This window comes from Rhynchophorus ferrugineus, unplaced genomic scaffold (genome assembly GCF_030347505.1).
Source record: "Rhynchophorus ferrugineus isolate W39M unplaced genomic scaffold, kcgeb_rfMv2 rfM4, whole genome shotgun sequence".
Taxonomy (NCBI): domain Eukaryota; kingdom Metazoa; phylum Arthropoda; class Insecta; order Coleoptera; family Curculionidae; genus Rhynchophorus; species Rhynchophorus ferrugineus.
In genome coordinates, this window is record NW_027472583.1 from 8055646 (window position 1) to 8074830 (window position 19185).

The 19185-nt window shown below is 35.6% G+C and overlaps 3 protein-coding genes, 1 long non-coding RNA gene and 2 other non-coding genes across 9 annotated transcripts in view; 3 read left to right on the forward strand and 3 right to left on the reverse strand.

The window, feature by feature from the left end:
• The first annotated feature begins 1523 nt into the window (after positions 1 to 1523).
• LOC143196290 (uncharacterized) lies at positions 1524 to 4441 on the forward strand. Its single transcript, XM_076403954.1, has 4 exons — positions 1524 to 1997; positions 2044 to 4005; positions 4062 to 4309; positions 4368 to 4441. Exons 1-2 carry the CDS (start codon positions 1524 to 1526, stop codon positions 3157 to 3159), a joined length of 1590 nt encoding a protein of 529 aa, XP_076260069.1. The 3' UTR covers positions 3160 to 4005; positions 4062 to 4309; positions 4368 to 4441.
• A 48-nt stretch (positions 4442 to 4489) lies between these two features.
• On the forward strand, positions 4490 to 12934 carry LOC143194962 (uncharacterized). Of its 3 annotated transcripts, none has more exons than XM_076401780.1 (5): positions 4490 to 4714; positions 4767 to 5069; positions 5341 to 5504; positions 5559 to 5678; positions 12833 to 12934. In XM_076401780.1, the coding sequence occupies exons 1-5, from the start codon at positions 4534 to 4536 to the stop codon at positions 12833 to 12835; spliced, it is 771 nt and encodes a 256-aa protein (XP_076257895.1). In that variant the 5' UTR covers positions 4490 to 4533; the 3' UTR covers positions 12836 to 12934. The 3 variants fall into 3 exon arrangements, with proteins under 3 accessions (XP_076257895.1, XP_076257894.1, XP_076257893.1); XM_076401779.1 differs by lacking the exon at positions 12833 to 12934 and adding an exon at positions 11683 to 11906; XM_076401778.1 differs by lacking the exon at positions 12833 to 12934 and adding an exon at positions 8930 to 9066.
• The window catches only part of sas (stranded at second), a 43383-nt gene continuing 30421 nt past the window's right edge, over positions 6224 to 19185 (reverse strand). Inside the window, exons 8-17 of one of the 2 annotated variants that reach the window (XM_076401771.1) lie at positions 17130 to 17298; positions 11709 to 11872; positions 9674 to 10291; positions 9081 to 9252; positions 8890 to 9027; positions 8660 to 8828; positions 8274 to 8599; positions 7075 to 7292; positions 6788 to 7021; positions 6224 to 6402 (exon numbers count right to left, since the gene is read on the reverse strand). In XM_076401771.1, coding sequence (XP_076257886.1) covers positions 6395 to 6402; positions 6788 to 7021; positions 7075 to 7292; positions 8274 to 8599; positions 8660 to 8828; positions 8890 to 9027; positions 9081 to 9252; positions 9674 to 10291; positions 11709 to 11872; positions 17130 to 17298 — 2216 coding nt within the window. In that variant the 3' untranslated portion in view covers positions 6224 to 6394. The remainder of the gene's footprint in view (positions 6403 to 6787; positions 7022 to 7074; positions 7293 to 8273; positions 8600 to 8659; positions 8829 to 8889; positions 9028 to 9080; positions 9253 to 9673; positions 10292 to 11708; positions 11873 to 17129; positions 17299 to 19185) is intronic. The other variant, XM_076401772.1, reaches the window with a different exon arrangement.
• Positions 13479 to 13634, reverse strand: LOC143196739 (U12 minor spliceosomal RNA). The gene has a single exon (XR_013005808.1). It is a non-coding gene; the product is annotated as a U12 minor spliceosomal RNA (small nuclear RNA).
• LOC143194964 (uncharacterized) lies at positions 13693 to 14090 on the forward strand. Its single transcript, XR_013005429.1, has 2 exons — positions 13693 to 13832; positions 13891 to 14090. It is a non-coding gene; the product is annotated as an uncharacterized LOC143194964 (long non-coding RNA).
• On the reverse strand, positions 16596 to 16751 carry LOC143196785 (U12 minor spliceosomal RNA). The gene has a single exon (XR_013005847.1). It is a non-coding gene; the product is annotated as a U12 minor spliceosomal RNA (small nuclear RNA).

Below are 19185 nucleotides of genomic sequence, written 5' to 3' on the forward strand. Positions count from 1 at the left end.
GATGGTGAGCATTGTAAAGGTGATTGAATTGACAATTAAGATTATGAAAGATGTTGGTCAATTAGATTATATGCGGGATATTCAGGAGTCCCAACCAATAGCAGAACTTCAAGGCTAACAGAATTACTTCTGTTTATTAGCAACCCCACTATAGATAACAAAGATGATACTTGATGGACAACTGAGGCCTCCTTGGAGAGCTGACTGATGACCAGCGGCATTTCGGGAGCATCCGAGAATCTACTGTATATTAGAGATTAAGTTGCAGCATCTTGGGGAAACAATAGAATAATTGGAGAATTTTGAGTAGTACGCATTACTTGCCAGCATATTTTGAAAGATTATCTGTGCTATGATGACCGGCATATATTATACTTTATTGAAGAAACTTATGAAAAAATATCGGCAACCACAAAGCATCGTGAACTAAAAAATTCCAGAGAACTTTGGAGGGTAATTACTACGGTGAAGGTGAGTATTATAAAGAATTGCAAGTAATTATAATCTCTGATTATGTTATGGCAGGTGTGTGGCGACAATGGATACTGGCGAACACATCAAACTTCGGATGGAACGGAGGAAAAGGATTTTGGTTAATACGGTTTACTACTCTAGCGGGTACTAAGAGTTCATCTGAATTTTAAAACACGGAGAGAGGTTATAGGTGACTTATCAGGAGGGACATAGAAGATACAGCCTTCCGGTAATCTGGAAGAAATATGGTGAGAATTATATCTTATTGGGAATTATTAACTATTCGTAATTATGTTATTGACGATTTTAGATAATCGGAGGAATTGTGGATTCTGGAACACGAAATGGAAACCTTCGGAACGATGGATCGCTGGCGCGTAATTGTGGGTACCAGGAAGGCTACGGGAAAGACTTTTTCGGCCTATGGATTATTAGTGCAACCTAGTATGACATGCTACTAGTAGGACTTCGGGTACTAACGGAACGTCGCTTTATGAAGTATCAGCAGGAATCACGGCTACCAGGGACAATGTGGATACCGTGGCATTCAGGAGAGCTTCAGGCAGCAAGGGCCGTCGGGCGGAACTTCAGGTACAAGTTTGATGCAGGATGTTGTAAACCGTGACTTAAATGTTACGCTGTTCCAGTATATCAGGAAAATGGTGAGCATAATAGAATATTAAGATTTGTTATTGGTGGTTTCATGATTATTTTATTGAAGGCTTTGAGAGATTACTGGTGTGTAATTTGGTCACCACAAAGATTACGGGGTACCAACGGATCTTCGAACGGCTGGTTATCAAGGTTTACCATGGGAAATTTGGGCACTACGGGCTACCAGAGGGACTTCGGATGCCAGGATTTCGGGCACTAGGGTTCCTAAAAAGACTTCGGGTACTAACGCTACCAGGAGGAGGACTTTGGATACCAATGCTGCAAGGAGAACTTCGGATACCAAGGGCTACCAAGAGGGCTTTGGGGACCAAGACTACTAGGACACATGCGGCGAGGAGGACTTCGAGTACCAATGGCTACTAGAATTTCGGCTAATGACGGCTGTCGGGAGGACTTCGGGTACCAAGGGTTGTCAGGAGCACTTCGTGTACCAAGGACTGCTAGGAGGACTTCGGGTACCAAGACTACCAGGGGGAGTTCGGGCACCAAGGCTACCAGGGGCACTTTGGACACCACAACTGCTAGGGGGACTTCGAACACCACAATTATCAGGAAGAACTTCGATTAACAAGAATATTGGGGGGACTTATGGGGCCACAGGCAACCAGACCAGGGTAACCACAGACTACCAGAGGCACTTGGAGGACCACAGATTACCAGAGGGACTTGGGGGATCACGGACTACCAGAGGGACTTGGAGGACCACGGGCAACCAAAGTGACTTAGGGGATCACGGGCAACTAAAGGGACTTGGAGGACCACGGGCAACCAGAGGGAAATCGGGGACCACGGGCAACCAGAGGGATTTCGGGGACCACGGGCAACCAGAGGGATCTCGGGGACCACGGGCTACCAGAAGGACTTGGAGGACCACGGGCAACTAGAGGGAATTAGGTCAACCAAAGGGACTTGGGTGACTACGGCCAACCAGGGGAACTTGGGCAACCAGAGGGATTTCGCGGACCACGGGCATCCAGAGGGATTTCGCGGACCACGGGCATCCAGAGGGATTTCGCGGACCACGGGCATCCAGAGGGATTTCGGGGACCACGGGCTACCAGAGGGACTTGGAGGACACGGACTACTAGAGGGACTTCGGGGACCACGGGCAACCAGAGGGACCACGGGCAACCAGAGGGACTTCGGGACCACGGTCAACCAGAGGGACTTCGGGACCACGGGCAACCAGAGGGACTTCGGGGACCACGGGCAACCAGAGGGACTTCGGGGACCACGGGCAACCAGAGGGACTTTGGGGATCACGGGCAACCGAGGGACTTTGGGGACCACGGGCAACCGAGGGACTTCGGGGACCACGGGCAACCAGAGGGACTTGGAGGACACGGACTACTAGAGGGACTTCGGGGACCACGGGCAACCAGAGGGACCACGGGCAACCAGAGGGACTTCGGGACCACGGGCAACCAGAGGGACTTCGGGGACCACGGGCAACCAGAGGGACTTTGGGGATCACGGGCAACCGAGGGACTTTGGGGACCACGGGCAACCGAGGGACTTCGGGGACCACGGGCAACCAGAGGGACTTTGGGGATCACGGGCAACCGAGGGACTTTGGGGACCACGGGCAACCGAGGGACTTCGGGGACCACGGGCAACCAGAGGGACTTCGGGGACCACGGGCAACCAGAGGGACTTCGGAGACCACGGGCAACCAGAGGGACTTCGGGGACCACGGGCAACCAGAGGGACTTCGGGGACCACGGGCAACCGAGGGACTTCGGGGACCACGGGCAACCAGAGGGACTTCGGGGACCACGGGCAACCAGAGGGACTTCGGGGACCACGGGCAACCAGAGGGACTTCGGGGACCATGGGCAACCAGAGGCACTTGGGGGACGACGGACTACCAGAGGGACTGGGGGATCACTAGCTACTAGGAGGACTTCGGGTACCAGCACAATCTTGGACTACGGGCTATCGGGAACTTCGAGTACCTTGGTACCTTCGACTATTGGTACTACTTGGACTACTTCAGGTACTACGGTTTAGCAGGAGAAATTGGGGACAACAGACTGGCCAGGGGATTTCGAGGATTAACGGCAACTACGGGATACCAGCGGAGTTTAGGGAACTACGGAAGTTAAACGATCACCCCAGAAGTGAACGTCCATCGCGGACTTTTTGAGGAATATCAGTAGACAAGGATTACCAGAGGATTTGAGATACTGCATAGAAAGTGTCAAATACAATTTCAAATACTAATCTGCCAGCAAAACTTCGAACATCATGGGCAACAAACAGGCCACAACTTTAGAATAGAGAATTACCAGCAAGATTTGAAGTAGTCGAGAAGACAACTGATCCTGAATAACTGGAATGGGCTTTTAGAGATCAATATTATGATTATCTCTGGTACTTTGTTACAACCATCGAGAAAGCACTCAATACTATCTAAATATAAGGAAAAATAGTTGACTTAAAAAATTATGAACTATTAGAAGGTTACCCAATCAAAATCTTGTAATACATAATACTAGTGAGGAGATATGCATGGAAACTTAGAAGTTTTACCTACTTAATAGGGTTTTCATTTGAAGCTGCTGACAACTATAGGATATGTTTTGAATATTACGGGCTATTAGCTGTAAGTCATAGTCAAGTAATTTTACCAAAGATGTTTGATATCTAAAGGACAACTGAACCACTTGGTACACGTTGAATATCGAAGTGTTATAAGGAATATAATTTCTACACAAGTCTAGCAACTATTGGCTGTTCATGATGTAACCACTGGAAAATTATGGAAATAAAAACGTTTTTGTCACATAGAAAAACATTGTCACCCAGTATCTGGAATATGGAATTTATAGGGATGTACTAATTCTAAGTCGAACGGTAAGGAAAGTAGTAAAAATTACTTATAATATAACTAATGAATTATTTCTTTATAGAAGAGTCTTGTCTACCTGATGATGCTGCCTGTCCTGGAGCTTGTTTCCTCTGCGCAGAAAAGCAAATGGACCAACTGTTGGAAGGGTATCGTGCGATACTGTTTTTGTTTTCACCGGATCACAGCAGGCGGGCGATCAGCGTGGTACCGGGCGACTACCCATATTTCTTGCGGTTGGGATGTTTGTTTGTTTGCGTATGAGATAAGCCATATGAAGACTTTAATAATGAATATTGTTCAGTTAAATAGGCAAGTTGAATACTAAAATCTGTTTGATGATATATTATTTATTTGTTTTTATTTATAGCTTAATCGGTTTTTCTGTCTGTTCATAATGGCAGTTGTAAAGAAGAAATATGGTTAATAAATATGTTTGAACTATTTTACTGTGTTTCTGTTATAATCTGCAAATAATGAGTCACTTTGTTCTAAGTAATTACACATTTTAAACACTTGACAAATGCTTTTGTTCCATGTTATGGTTTTCTTGTAACTGTTTGGTGGCCCCAAAAACCGTCAACCACCAACAGTCTAAATATATTACAGCAATAACAATAATGGCAGGAGTGAAGATTAGTATATCACAAATATTATTTATATGTGCGGTATCATCTGAATGGGTTGAAATTACTCAAGTCGAAAGGAAACCTCCTGGTACTGGTTTTATCACTATTCGTTAACTTTTTTAATTATTGCTATACTTTAGAGTCTTCAACTGAAACTATTCATGAAACTTTATTGAGGAGACCAAATTTATACAATTTCACTATAACCACTAAAAATTCTATTTTATCATCCACATCTATGCCCCAAAACGAATATAGTGAAGAATCTGTTGCACGAGAAAACGAAGATAACGTTGATAGCGAAGCTCTTGAATTTGAATCCACTTCTATTCTGACATTATTTAAACAATTAAATGACAATGTGTTGAGTTTTAATGATAATAGCTTAGATGGTAAAATAAAGCGTTTGGAAGAATTGAGAGACAATTTATCCTACGAAATCCGTAAGTTTCTTTTAAAATTAAGTCAAATAGTAATAGACTTTATCTTTCTGGCAACTTTTAAATGGCTGTGTAAATACAATATATAATTTACATATGCTGTGTCATTTCATTTGATATGAACGAATGGAAGCAGTTGAATTTAACAATTTTTGTAAGAGTTATTATTAGATTTTTTAATATCAAACATTCTTTATCTTTTTCAAGCGTTGAGACAGGTTTTTTTCGTCGTTATTGATTTATTTATTTATATTTATTCCAATTCCGTTCATAGGAAATAAAATAAATCTACTTTGGAAGAATGATGACCATGAGCATGGTAGAAGCTACAAGGATTATTTGGATTATAATCATAACATGGAATTTCCATCTAACGAAGGTGCATTGATGTCCATTGGGTTTTTAACTTTTTCAGTTTTTCTTATTAAATTGGTTTTGGTATGTGATTATATATGTTATATAGACTAATATGTTAGAAGTGTTTTTTTTCAGAAATTAATTTATACTTTAAAATACAAACAGAGACCTGATCTTCTTCCTGTCAGTAGCACGACACCAGCTAGTATTTTCTTGAAACGAAATAATAGAGCTATCCAAGATCAAATCGAAGAGGTAATGAGAATATTACACTATATTCAAGAAGAACCACAGGCTTGAGGCTCAATTTTGTGCGTTCAACAAATAATTAAATAAATAGAATATACATATATTAACTATCATTAATATACATATATAACTATTTACTATAACATAATATAAAGAATTTTCTCTTAAACTATTTTCAAAACGATGTTTGCTTTTTACCTTTCCAGAGTTTTTGATTTATTGAAACAATAATTATTTTTCTTTGTTGCATTTCTCAACAAATTTTTTTAACGTAAAGTTTTTTTTTTAATACCTCCAAAACATACATTCTGAATGCCTGTTTCTTCAGGGCTTGTAAAAGCCTTCATCATTTGTATATTGTGCTTGTATGTTTGGATACCCATACTATAATTTTATAAGAGATTCTTTAACGTTATATGTTGTTATATGTAGAACTAGGCTTGTTGAAGATATAAATGAATGTAAATGTGGAAATAAAAATAAATGTTTTGTGGTGCACCAAATCGGGACTATACGGTAGATAACATTATTTTGGATTTAAAATAATGCAATTTTAAAAATAAATAATAATTTATTATTAAAAATATTGGTTTATCTTCGTATATTACAACAATTAAAATACTGCATTGTTAAGTACAAATTACAATCTAAATAGTCACTTATTTATAATATGTACAGGGGAGGGGGTTTTTGTATTTTTTGTGTCGAGACAACGTTTTTTTTCATAAACCTGTAACAAGGAATAGTTTAGAAGTTTGTTATATTAGGAGCGCGAAAAAGTAATCCACGTTATTTTCTATTAACTATTCTTTTAGAAATTATACATTAGGGTTTTGATTAAGAATGGTATACAGAAGTGAATATGAATACAGTTTATTTAGTGAATGTCAGTTACTTCATTAGAAAGCATCAATAGATTATAATTTGTCTTGAAAAATATTATAAACATTAAAGTTATTTTTCTCTGTTTTCTAATGTAAATTATTTTGTTGGATAAGAATACTTTTGAAGAAAGTTGTCTTTTTTAAAACGTGAATTGCTTCTTCATATACCTAATAATTCTACTTGCGTCGAAGGACTAACACTAGTATATGTATTTGAGTACACTTATTTACCCATTGTTTCTTGCTGAATTTCAACTTTGTACGTTGGATTGTCATACGCTGCTTGGGTGATCCTCGCTGATGGAGGCGTGATGGCGGCCTTGTTTTGATTATGCCGCCTCATCAGTATTAGTAAGAGAATCAGCGTACTCAAAATAGCGATTGCTGCTAGTATAGCCACGATGACCAAAGGACCATAGTAATCGCTTCTTGCTGTATCGATAAGCTCCGAACGGGATTCTTTTTCTGCAACAAAAGCCTTGTAATCAACACAGGCGCAAGTTATTGAGACGACTTACCAGGAGAAGGAGTTAAAGACGGAGCTGCTCTAGGTTTTGTCACTAAGTCTTGAACGTTACTGGTTTTAATTTTACCGTTAGTGAGGTACACTTCTAACCATAATCTGTATCTTGTGCCAGGTTTGAGATCAGTGATGACCGCTTTCGTTGGAGAGTCCCTCTTGGCGATTTTGAAAGTACTGTGATCCTCTTTTCCGGAATCACTTTGATATATTGCTCTAAAAAACATGTCCATCAATAAACACCTTGTTCTTCAACAGAGATAAAATATAAATACAATAGAGAGATTTAAGTTTATAGGCAACTTTTTTTTATTAATTACATTTTACATGAGATATGCTTAGTTCACTCTTAATTTACAAATTAATATATTACTAGTGTACTAGCATTAATACACAAGCAAAGCGAGTACGGGATTAATGCATCAGTATGTATTTCCCAAAATAGGCCACTTTTGTGAATATTTCCCAACGTTTAATCTCCTAAGTGACACTACAAGCACCTTTTTGATCCATTTTGTTGCTTTGTGTGAATCACTATACTAAGAATCGCAAATAAATTTGATTGCTTCATTATATTTCCATTGTGCCTTTGTTGTTTTTTTGTTTTGGATGCCATTTTCTGTTCGTATGACATAAAGAAGAGCGCATTTAGCATTTTTCATGATTAAATGATAAATATAATGCATATACTTTAAAAGGTAACCTTGTTGATAACTTTTCTCTTTTCCTTACAAGGAACTTTTGACTCTTAAAAAATACTGAAATGTATACAATTGTATACATAGCACATATATATATATATATATATATATATATATATATATATATATATATATATATATATATATATATATATATAAAGGTATACTTTTTTCAGGAAGTTAACTTATTTTTCATCTTGTGCCCAACAAATGGACGATGGTTGTAAAAATATTGTTCAGATTATAAACTCAAAATGTGTTCAAATGGAATAACATCAAAATTATGAAAAGCCAATCAACACTTTCAAATTGTATTGTCTTTTACTAAGATGTTATTACAGTTGCATCAAGGAGTTCATTTATTATTAAATGATTTGTTGGCGATCAGAGTACCATCTGGATACCGGACGTTGCAAAATCATTCTCCATTGATACCTATTGAGTTTTCTCTCTATTACTCTATGTTCATCAATAAGCTCGATCTGGTTTCACTAACCTGTAAATGTTGACGTATTTATCTTCGGGATATGGCACTCCGCTCCAAGATATTTCCACATTGGTAGACTTGATCTGGGATATTTCCAGAGATACGGTGAAACCGTACGTGTCCACTTCATTGGCGGTGGTGAAATGGACCATATGTTCGGCGGTTAGTTCCGTATGTTGTCCAGAGAACGGTATAAAGAAAATTCCAATTTCGTATTTGGTATTCGGTTTTAAATTCTCCAAGGTGTACTGGGTAACGGCTCGATGAATCAACGGCGTCGCCGTGTAGATTTTACCATCATTTTCGCGGTACCTCAACTGCACACCGTCAATAAACTAGAGAAAGGAACCAGGTAGTTTTTTTATACACGTTAGTGAATGGATTTTGTTCCTTACTTGTAGTTCATAATCTGTAAATCTCCTCCATACTATCGTAACCCACGTAGAATTGATGTCGGATATTTCTAAATCAGGTTCGATGGGTATCTGTGGAGGTAATGTAGTCTGAATTTCTTTGGGTGTTTTAATCTTGTAAACTCTTGATGAGGGGGTATTGTGTAGGTCTCTATAAACAAAAATATAAGTATTTAAATATATTATTTGTTTCGTTTATTAATATATCTTGCCTAAGCGTTATAGTGATTTTGATTTTGTATTCTTTGTCAGGTACGAGATCTAAGAGATCGAATTCCAGTGATGGAGTTGCAATGAGATCGTTTGGTGGGGCAAATACTTGTAACTCCCAAGTACTGACGTCTTCAGAACTGGAAAAACATGCCAAATGAAAAAAGTATCCAGGATACTTTGTATCACTCACTCTTTGTAGGTGTATCTAACTTCAACTCTCCCGTGTAGACCCACGATGACTGGAGGTACCATAAACGCTAGCCTAACCGTATGGGGATCCACCGCTTCCAAAGAATGAACGGTGATATCATCCTGTGCTTGATTTAAGCCGTAGTCATCGGGATAGTGATTGTTGAAAGTATCTGTACAGAACAAGTTTCAATATATAGTAATTTTTGAGAGTAGTGAGTTCTGTTTTTATTAAAGTCGTCTTATAATGTCATAGTTACAGAGAAAATAGAGATTTAACTTTATAAACAATTTTGGAGAAATGTTTCGCGACGTCCAGTATCTAGATGTTACTACTTTGAATTTATTACTAGTTTTAATCGTTATGGTAAGAACAGGCAAGGTATTTGATTGGTCCATTTCGTTTCACTCAATCAAACTAAGAAATGTTTTCTTTACTGGTGCCTATAATGGAGATTTAAATTGGCCAATCAAATTACTTGAATGAGCGATTTTGATCCCATCTGGCTACTGGATATAGCGAAACTTTTCTCCAGATACCCCTACTGAGTTTCCTCTCTATTACTCTGAGGTCATAGTGTATGTCGTTGTTACCTGATTGTATTACAGGGGTTGTCTTGTTGAGATGCTTTGTATCACTAATGTCCATGTCGTAGCCATTTTGGTGAGGAGGAATAGAGACAGATTGTTGATGAATGTTTTTGTGCAGTTCTTGTAAAATTTCTTCCAAGGATACGTCAGGCGGTACTGGATGGGTATACTGAGGACCTGGTAGGCCATTAATATTGAAATAGGGTGGCCTATGTTGGGGTACTTTAGGGGGGACATTATGGATTTCGACTACAGATCCGTGAGGAAGATGGGATATCTCGGGATGCTCTTGTAGGAAGTGCAAAAGGTCGGGATCGTTGACGACAAACTGTCCCTGTTGAGAATTGTCGACGAAACCTTCGTGTGGTATTTGCGGGGGCTCTTCGGGGCGGACAGGAATTTCCGTCATTACGGGAGAAGGTTTTTTAGTTTTTTCGTGGAATTTGAAGAAGGGATTCTCGTGTACGTCCACCGTATTTATGGACGCGTTCTCCTGGTTTTCGTAAACACTGAGCGGGCCGAGGAACTTTGACGGCGCGTTATCGGTATTAGCTGGCGTTTGCGTGTCTGTTTTTGTGGTCTTTTCAGTCTGTTTAGAATCTGGTAGCACAGTAGTTGTCGCTAAAAGAATATGGTCTGGATTAATTATTGCCTTGGATGTTGCAAAGTAGGGTCACGTTATTTCGTTCTGTACTGTTTGGTAAATACAAAGTATGGTACTTTAATTATGGTTAAAACACGAATATAAATGTTTTAATGCCCTGAATCTATGTCTTTTTTTCTGGACCGGATCTACTGCTTAACGTGGGCTTCGAATCACGGTCCTCGGCATTAAGCCTACCGACTGACGAAAGTCCCTCTCAGAAGACATCCAGCTGGTAACTGGCGTGACGAATGTTTTTTTTTTATCGAATTTACTACTGTTGCTTATTTACAATTATTAAGACTACTAAGACATTTACAATTACAATCACAAATATAAAATATATCCATACCACAGCAGGATTCGAACCCGCGACTATCGCAACTGTAGGAGGGCCGTCAATTTTTTCATATTTTCAAAGCCCTTTAAGAATATGCCCTTAAGAGGATTGTTCAAAATGTAAATAACGTTAAATAAATTTGAGTAAACAATAAAGATTTTAAGCGTGTTTCTCAAAATACTCATTCAGTGAAGCCATGTTACAGTGCATATGAAAGGTAAAAGCTTATAAATCAGTGTTGAATGTACTAAAAGAAGCTTGATCTGACTTTTTTTAACTGTAAAAATTGAATATAATGATTATCCATTTGTGAATTTCTGCTGAAACGAAAAGAATATTGGGAATAAATGAGGTACTGCAAAAAATTGTCGTTCACGACTGGAGAAGCTATACAATAGGTGACAAAGCCCTCAGTGATGCCATGAAAAGTGACGCTAAGAGTGGGATTTTCAAGAAATAGTTCATCAAGAACTATTTGAATGTGGCCAAATCATTTTTTTTTGTTCTGCTGCCAATGAGTAATCTAAATGAACCAAGCAATAAAAAAACAGAGCAGATCTATAGGAAAGTCGTTGTCCTCTAAATTTTAAACTTGGCAAAAATTCTCAAGGCATCGTTGGTTTGTGAACATCGAAAGAAAAGCAGCATAGGGTCATTGTTTTTGGAAATTTAATTTGGAATACATGGAGAAAACGAAATTACTTGTTCTGTAACCTATTTTTATAATAGACACTTTGGCGACTTAATATCGACGTTATTATGATTCAAGAAATCCCTTGTGATTAAGCACCATACCATAAAGTAGAGTTAGAGTTAGTAAATAATTAATTTTGCTGTATTTGTTATGAATTCAAATTTTATATCAGTAATTTGTTGTCTCTATTTCAGCAAATTCTACAATAATAAAGTTATGTAAATGTATGTATAGCATATCGGAGATGCGTACAATATTAAAAAAAATTCTTACAATCTGAAAATAATCTTACATTAAAAAGATCTCGTATTGTTTCAAAAAACTTTTTTTACTAGTTTTAGAAGGAAACTTCACGGTTTACCTTGATCCTTTGGATCGGGACAGACCCAATACTTGCAACAGTCATCATCAGGGATATGCTGCAATGAAGCATGTTCTGGCGAACATTGTAGATTGGGTGGAGGTAGAGCAGTAACAGGAGGACAGGTGTTTTGACACTCTACGTTTCCCATTTCGCAGTAGCATCTGTAATATTACAAATACATACATTATTAGTACATATAGTGTTGTTTAATCATAATTTTTTCGATAATAATTATATGGCAAAGTTCGGGATTTAGTTTAAATAGCAGGCAATAATGAATAAGTCATTTGGTTGTGAATGACTCTCGAACTATCTATTCTATTATTTATTTAATTTTTCAAACTAAATTTACTTCTATATTGAGCCTGTGAAAATAAAAGTTCAAAGAAATATCACTCTATGTGCTTTGTGAAAGATAACTGAACAAGAAACGTTAAAATTTAACTCTATTGCAGATTTTCAAATGCGGAAATATACTATTGAAAAACAACATAGCTATGTTGGTAAAAGTTATAGCACGTCAAGATTTTGCACGTTATTTGTATTCATAAAATTATATGAATGCCACCTATTTATATAGAAAACAACTTTGGTTTTTTATACCGTTTAAATATAGATAAATAAATTATATTTATTATTGTTTTAGAAAGTATTAGAAAGTTCGATTGAAAAGTCGATGTACTTCTTACTTCTGTCCAGGTTTATCAATTTGGGGGGTTGATAGAAAAAATATATTGACATTTCTTTCCTGGCCAATAAACCTAAAAATATCATTAAATTGATACTTTTCCCATTCTGATCTTAGGTTTATTAGAATACGCGAAACTGCAGGTAATGATGGAACATTGTGCGCTTACACCAAATATTTGCGCGCATCTTTTCCCCATCCATCCTTTCGGCCATTTTAACATTAATCGTTGGTCGAGCATAAACAAATAATCTAGAATATGTAGATATAAAATAAATGTTTGGATTAAAATTTTGTGTTGCATTAACAAGTTTATAACAATAATAATTAAATTGCGTTATTCTTTGTATTGTAACATACATTGGTTTTAAAATACTTTTAAAAATATTTTTATAATGTTAAAATATCCAAATAGCTTCAAATTTGTTTATAGTGAGAATATTAAGCGCCAAACTTTTAACAAAACATTTTGGACATCAAGTAGAAGTCAACATATGCCAATATTTCACATCGCTATAGCTACAGATTTCAAAACGATAACAAGAAGCAAAGAAGACAATTATTCTTTTTGTTGAAATAAAAATGTTGCAAAGGGTATGAGAGAAATAATATACAATTTTACCAGAAGTAATTTTAAAGGTAATTATAACTTTTATACACATTGTGTTGTAATTAACCATCCATTCGTTTTAGGTTAATGTACAATATGTCAGTTAAAAGATAATCAGTTCAGTAGTCGATTCATTACTGGCGTTTGCCCATCAAAAATAGTAGCAAAAATTGCGGTAACTGATAAAAATGTCTATACGTTAATCATGATATGCTTTAGTAACAATTTAATTTTTCTTTTATAGGTGAAGTTGCTAATATTTGTCGAGGCAAAGCTGATGAAAGTTAAATTAGAAAAATTGAAAAAAGGATGTTGCAGATGCAAGAGTAGTGGAGAATGACAACATTGCAAAGATCAAATTTACCAGTAGAAATTGACCTGAATCGAGTAAACAAAACATATACACGAAACACCTTTGCAGAGTTTATAATTCCCTAAATACAAAAAATTATTATTAAATCTTAAAACAAGGGTAGATCACTTCACCAAGTCCTGATGCGGAAAAGTAAGCACCGGTCAACGGGACGACCTGAACCCTCTCAAAAATTCGGGCTAGGATTTGCTAGCATGTAAACCAAGCATTACCAAGGCTCATACATTTTCCTTACTCATTAGTTTAAGGCACAGTTTGTTATGCCTAGAGGAGCAATATACATATCAATATTTTCCTAATTGCAATAGCAAAGTCTAAAATGTGGAGACATCTTGCGTCATCTCTCACAACTACAATCAATGAGACCCTAATGATCTAATGACTATTACTCTGAAGGTGGAGTAAAACAAACAAGGAAAAAAAAGAATATATTTTTATAAAAGAGCATAGGTAAATAAAATTTTGGTTTGTAAAATTAATGATGTATTTGACTGGTGACTTCTTTCAGGTGAAAAGCACGATGGTATGCAAGATGAAGATTTTGCTTTGAGATAGATGAATTACATATCATAAATAATATTAAATAATATTAGATAATATCAAGGCTTTATGTTAATTTAGTTTATGGACTTGATGTAAACATATCAATCATATATAATGGTCTTTTTCACTTCGTTTTAAAGATTTGTAATAAAGTGTTCCAATAGAGCGTGAGTTTTTATTTTCAAATGGTTCCCAATTTTTATTTACTAGGTAAACAAAATTGTAACACTTAATTGTTAAAATGTACATTTTGATTAGCATTTGATTTAAAATATTTCATAAAAATGAATGATAATTAGATATTACTATATTTACTAGTTATTAAATGAGTTCGCAGCATTTCCTTTACTATTATAACATGTTTGATTATTTTTTGATATCATAGGGCTTAATTTCTCCGTTGTGGAACGATACACAAAGAAAAATATATTAGTTTTTCACTCAGACTATACATTAGTGCTGGGAATAATCGACTGTTTAGTAATTAACTACTTTTTACTATCGACTGTTTCAGTCGCTATATTTGGTTCGACTGTTTTCAGTCACTATTTTCAGTCCGACTGATTTTACTACTATTTATTATCGACTGTTTCAGTCGTTTATTTTTAGTTAATATTTTCGGTTCTACTAGTTCATTCGATTGATTTGTAACAATGTCCTAACTATGATATTGAACATTACATGCTGAATATGTGCTTAAATAGATTTATATGTAATATATATGGTTTTATATTTTTTTGAATAACTGTATATTGTAAGTTAATATTGCAGCATTTTGGAACGCTAGTTTTCGAGGGCAAAAAAATAAAATTATAAATGATAAATTGTAAGATACTTGTGACTGGCATAAATAGGTAATACTTTTTTGATAAACTCACGATTTTTGTCCAAGTCTTTTGTTTATCAAAACTTTTTTCCTAAAATCTTGAAAACTAAAATTAGGTTCCAAAGGTTTCAGAAGTTGCATCGATTCCAAAAGATTTGAAGAATTTTTTGCAGTAGCAGTTGTTAAATTTCTTTTAAAAATATTAACGGTAAAGAGGTGAATATATTGAATATTTGTAATAAATACATTTTCTGATAGGAAATCTCTACTATTCAACAATTTATTTTGATTGCTATTAAGAAGAGCACCACAGTTTTTATTTATTGACGAATGGACTATCTTAACAGAATGTTCAATTTTTATAGTCCATTAAAATAATAACCACCGAGTTATCTGGTGAAAGATATCCCACGATGTCTTTAATTATACTGTTAATACAAGGACTGAAACCATCCATCTAATCCAGGATTTTAACAAGTGAATGGGGAAAAAAATACAAAATTGATATTAGATGTCACCAATAAAAGATTGACAATTTTAGAAATGAACACGATATGCGGAAAATCCACATTTTTAGATCCTAGATTTAAAAAAGCAGGATTTGGTATTGCAAATAATGCTGAGGCGATACAAAAAGTTACACAAAAGAGCTATCTTCCATTCTAACTTCAAAAAATACAAATATAGTTCCACAACTCGAAATTCAAGACACAACTACTGACCAAGAATGTGTTGACATTTGGAGATATTTTGATAAAAAAAATGGCTAGAGTGGAAGAAATAATTACTCCAAGTACTGCAGCAACTTAACAGATTAAGCAGTATTTGGAAATGCTATTTATTGGGCATTTAGAAAACCCATTGGATTTTTGGCAAGCCCATAAAATGACACTACCTGAATTATATCAGTTACACATAAAATATTCCTCTATATTCGCAACATCTGCCCCCTGAGAACGAGTTTTTTCAAAATCTGGGCAAATAATTAACGATCCAAGAAATCGCCTCACGGCAGAAAAGTTGAACATGGTAATATTCCTGAACAGTAATTTAAAAATACTTCCGTTAAAAAATAAATAAAACTTTTATTTAAAAAGGGTCTGGTAGTTATGGTACGATCATTTTTAGGTTCGATATGGATTAGGTTTTTCAATGGTTAAGTATATATTTACATATCTTATTTTGGTAGTTATGGTTATTAAATATCTTTAGTTTTTAGGTTTTGTTTAAGTTGTATTGTACTATTTATATAGTTATTATACTTTGTTATTTAAAAATAGCAATTAATATAATACGATAAAACATTTGTGATGTTTATTATTCCATTCCTTTTTACAAATCCACAGAACATTCAGTATAAAAGTAATGCTACTTCCATTAAAATTATATTATTTATTACATGTTGATAAATTACATGCATTACATAGATATTACATGCTAATTAACAATACTTTTTTTCCTTTCCTTTATTAAAGTTAGTACGTAATTGAATACATATACATCTGTCTCGCTTATACTACCATTGGAGAATATAAACACATTTAAAATTAACTCTTCTAAGCAATTATCTCGGTCCTTTCCTATATCATAATTTCAGACAAGGATTCCTACATCTTCGTATGATATTACACGAATGGAAAAAAACAGTCGAACTTTTGCATTTGAAAGTAGTAATTACTAGTCGCTATTTTTTTGACTATCGACTGCTTCGACTGTTTTAGTCGATAGTTCCCAATGCTACTATAAGTTCAAATTCAAAATACAATGAAAATACGCGTGTGTTAAGGTGAAATTACCTTCTCTTAACACCCTATTTACGAAAACTAATTTTTAATTCTTAAACAAGGGTAGATCGCTTCACCAAGTCCTGATGCGAAAAAGTAAGCACCGGTCTACGGGACGACCTGGACCCTCTCAAAAATTCGGGCTAGGTTTTGCTAGCATGTAAGCCAAGCATTACCAAGGCTCATATATTTTCCTTACTCATAAGTTTAAGGCACGATTTTTTATGTCTAGAGGAGCAGTATAAATTTATATGTATTCCTAACTGCAATAGCAAAGTGTAAAATGTGGAGATATCTTGCGTCATCTCTTATAACTACAGTTTCTCACCAAAAGTTGCCATCTATCGACTGTCTAGAGAAATGTGTTTTGTATTTGATTGCGTGAAGATGTCACTGCATTGTTATAGGTGTGGCGGCTTAGACAACCAGCCATACTGCACAACGCGCAAAGCCCAAAAATAAAACTGACAACAGCGAAGGGTATTTATACACACTATAGGTTAACGTTTGAGTTTCTTGTTTTTAAAGATCACGACCGTGGAATCGAATTAATCCGCAGCGTAAATGTTACGTTTAATAAAAAAATACTTTTACCGTTTTTCGCATCCAGTCACATTGATGGGTAACTGTTCCCAGTTTTTGTACATCTTGTCTTCGTGTAAACACGATCCGTTGTTTTTGCATCTGATCTGTTCGGGACAACAATGGGGCGCCGATGCTTGGAAGTTCGGTGGTACCGTCTCCCATTCTATACATCCTGGATCTAAACAATTATTTGTTTGTTAATAAACATTCTCGCTATTTCTTTAAATATATTTCAGCAACAAAATTAGTATACGAGAAATAAATTAGATTTGTTTTTTTATATACATATTTTAAAGTCTCCTTTTACCAACTATGGGTTTATCTGGACTGGACCTACAGTTTAACGTGGGCTCCGAACCACGGTCCTCAGCATTAAGCCTACCGACTGGCGAGTGACCAACTTTAGAAATCATCCCAGAAGACATCCGGTCTTACCCAGCTTGGTTACTGGCGTGACTGGGATCATTTTCCTTGTCGGATTTTACACTCTTGCCTAGAACATTCACAAATTTTAAACTATCACAAACATAAATTTACGACCATATGCCCCAGCAGGATTCGAACCCGCGGCTACCGCAAAAGTGGGAGGACCGTCCCATCGCCTTTACCACTACGCCACCAAGCCGGCTTATTATTATATTTGTATTGTTTGGGCTCGGAACCGACTTCAAAGTAGCCAGTTGGTAGTAGTTAAAATAATATTGTAAATAGATAAATAGGTTTAGGCAGGTATTAAGCTAAATTTTCTGTATATAGTAGAATATAAAATACGTGTAGTAGATAGGTGAAACAAGATTTTGGTTTATTTCTATTTAGTTATTACAAATTATATTAATAATTAAAAATCTGAGTTTGATTATTTTTTAATTTTGAGTGAGATCCTTTTTTTTTTGAGGTCGGTTAAATTTTTTGGTTAAATATTTTATTTTTCTCTTTTTAATGTTAAATTTTTATTCAATAAATTACGCTATTATTTTATTTAATATTATTATTATGGGGGAATATAGCAATAAAGAAACAATGATTGAAATTAAGAAACGCTTCAGTCCCCAGGGTCGGCTTCATAGCACACAAAACAATTTTGACAAACGTTCTAACTAAACAGCAACAAAACATTATTGTCCTTGCCGGAAATCGAACCCGCGCCTTCCGTTTAGGAACTAAACGCTTTAACCAGTACACCATAGAAGCAGTTGTCTACAGCATTTCTACGAGGTCTTATATGATATAATTAGATCTTAAAAAGCACACTGAATGGCTTTTGTACTGAACAACTTCCGATTTTCCGCCACATCAGCTTAGCAATAACATTATACACAAATATTCGATTATTTTAGATAAAAAATATGTGAAAATTGTGTACGTGCCTTTGAAATTTGAGCGTTTCTCTCGATTTCCCCCCTTCCCCCCCAACAGATCCTAATTTAATTCCAACGGGACCATCTCGGATGTTCACCTTTTCGAATAAAAATATAATTTTGAAAATACACCAACAATTGACGGAGAAATTGGCAAATATACATTTAATAAAACAGGAAGCCGAACATAGAACCTTCTTGTTCGAAGTCGGTTAAAAAAGGAAGAAATCGTTACAGATAATTTTTATTATATTTGCGGAGATATGTTTTGTTTTCAATTAGATTGCAGCCTTTTTTATATTCACATTTAATTATTTTTTATTTATATACATTTTATGTATCCATTATATACTTATATCTTAGCTTTTTGATATTATATAATATTTGTATTTATATAAATTAAAAAAAAATTAAATTTAATTAGGTTAGAATCTGACGTCAGAGGTTAGTCACGTGATGCGTATGAAATTTTCGACCAATGAAATGCTTTCCTAATAAAATATTTTCATTATAGGTGCCTGTAATAACCATCTAAACTAACCAATGAAATGCAGCGAAATGATGTTTTCAGCGCCTTCCTGCTGAGATAACGTAAAACAATTCTAAAATTTGTATTAAGTTAACACTCTGTATATTACTCTATGGTGTTGTCAAACAGCGACAACTTATACGTACATCAATTATAATTTTTTGGAATTTAATTGCTT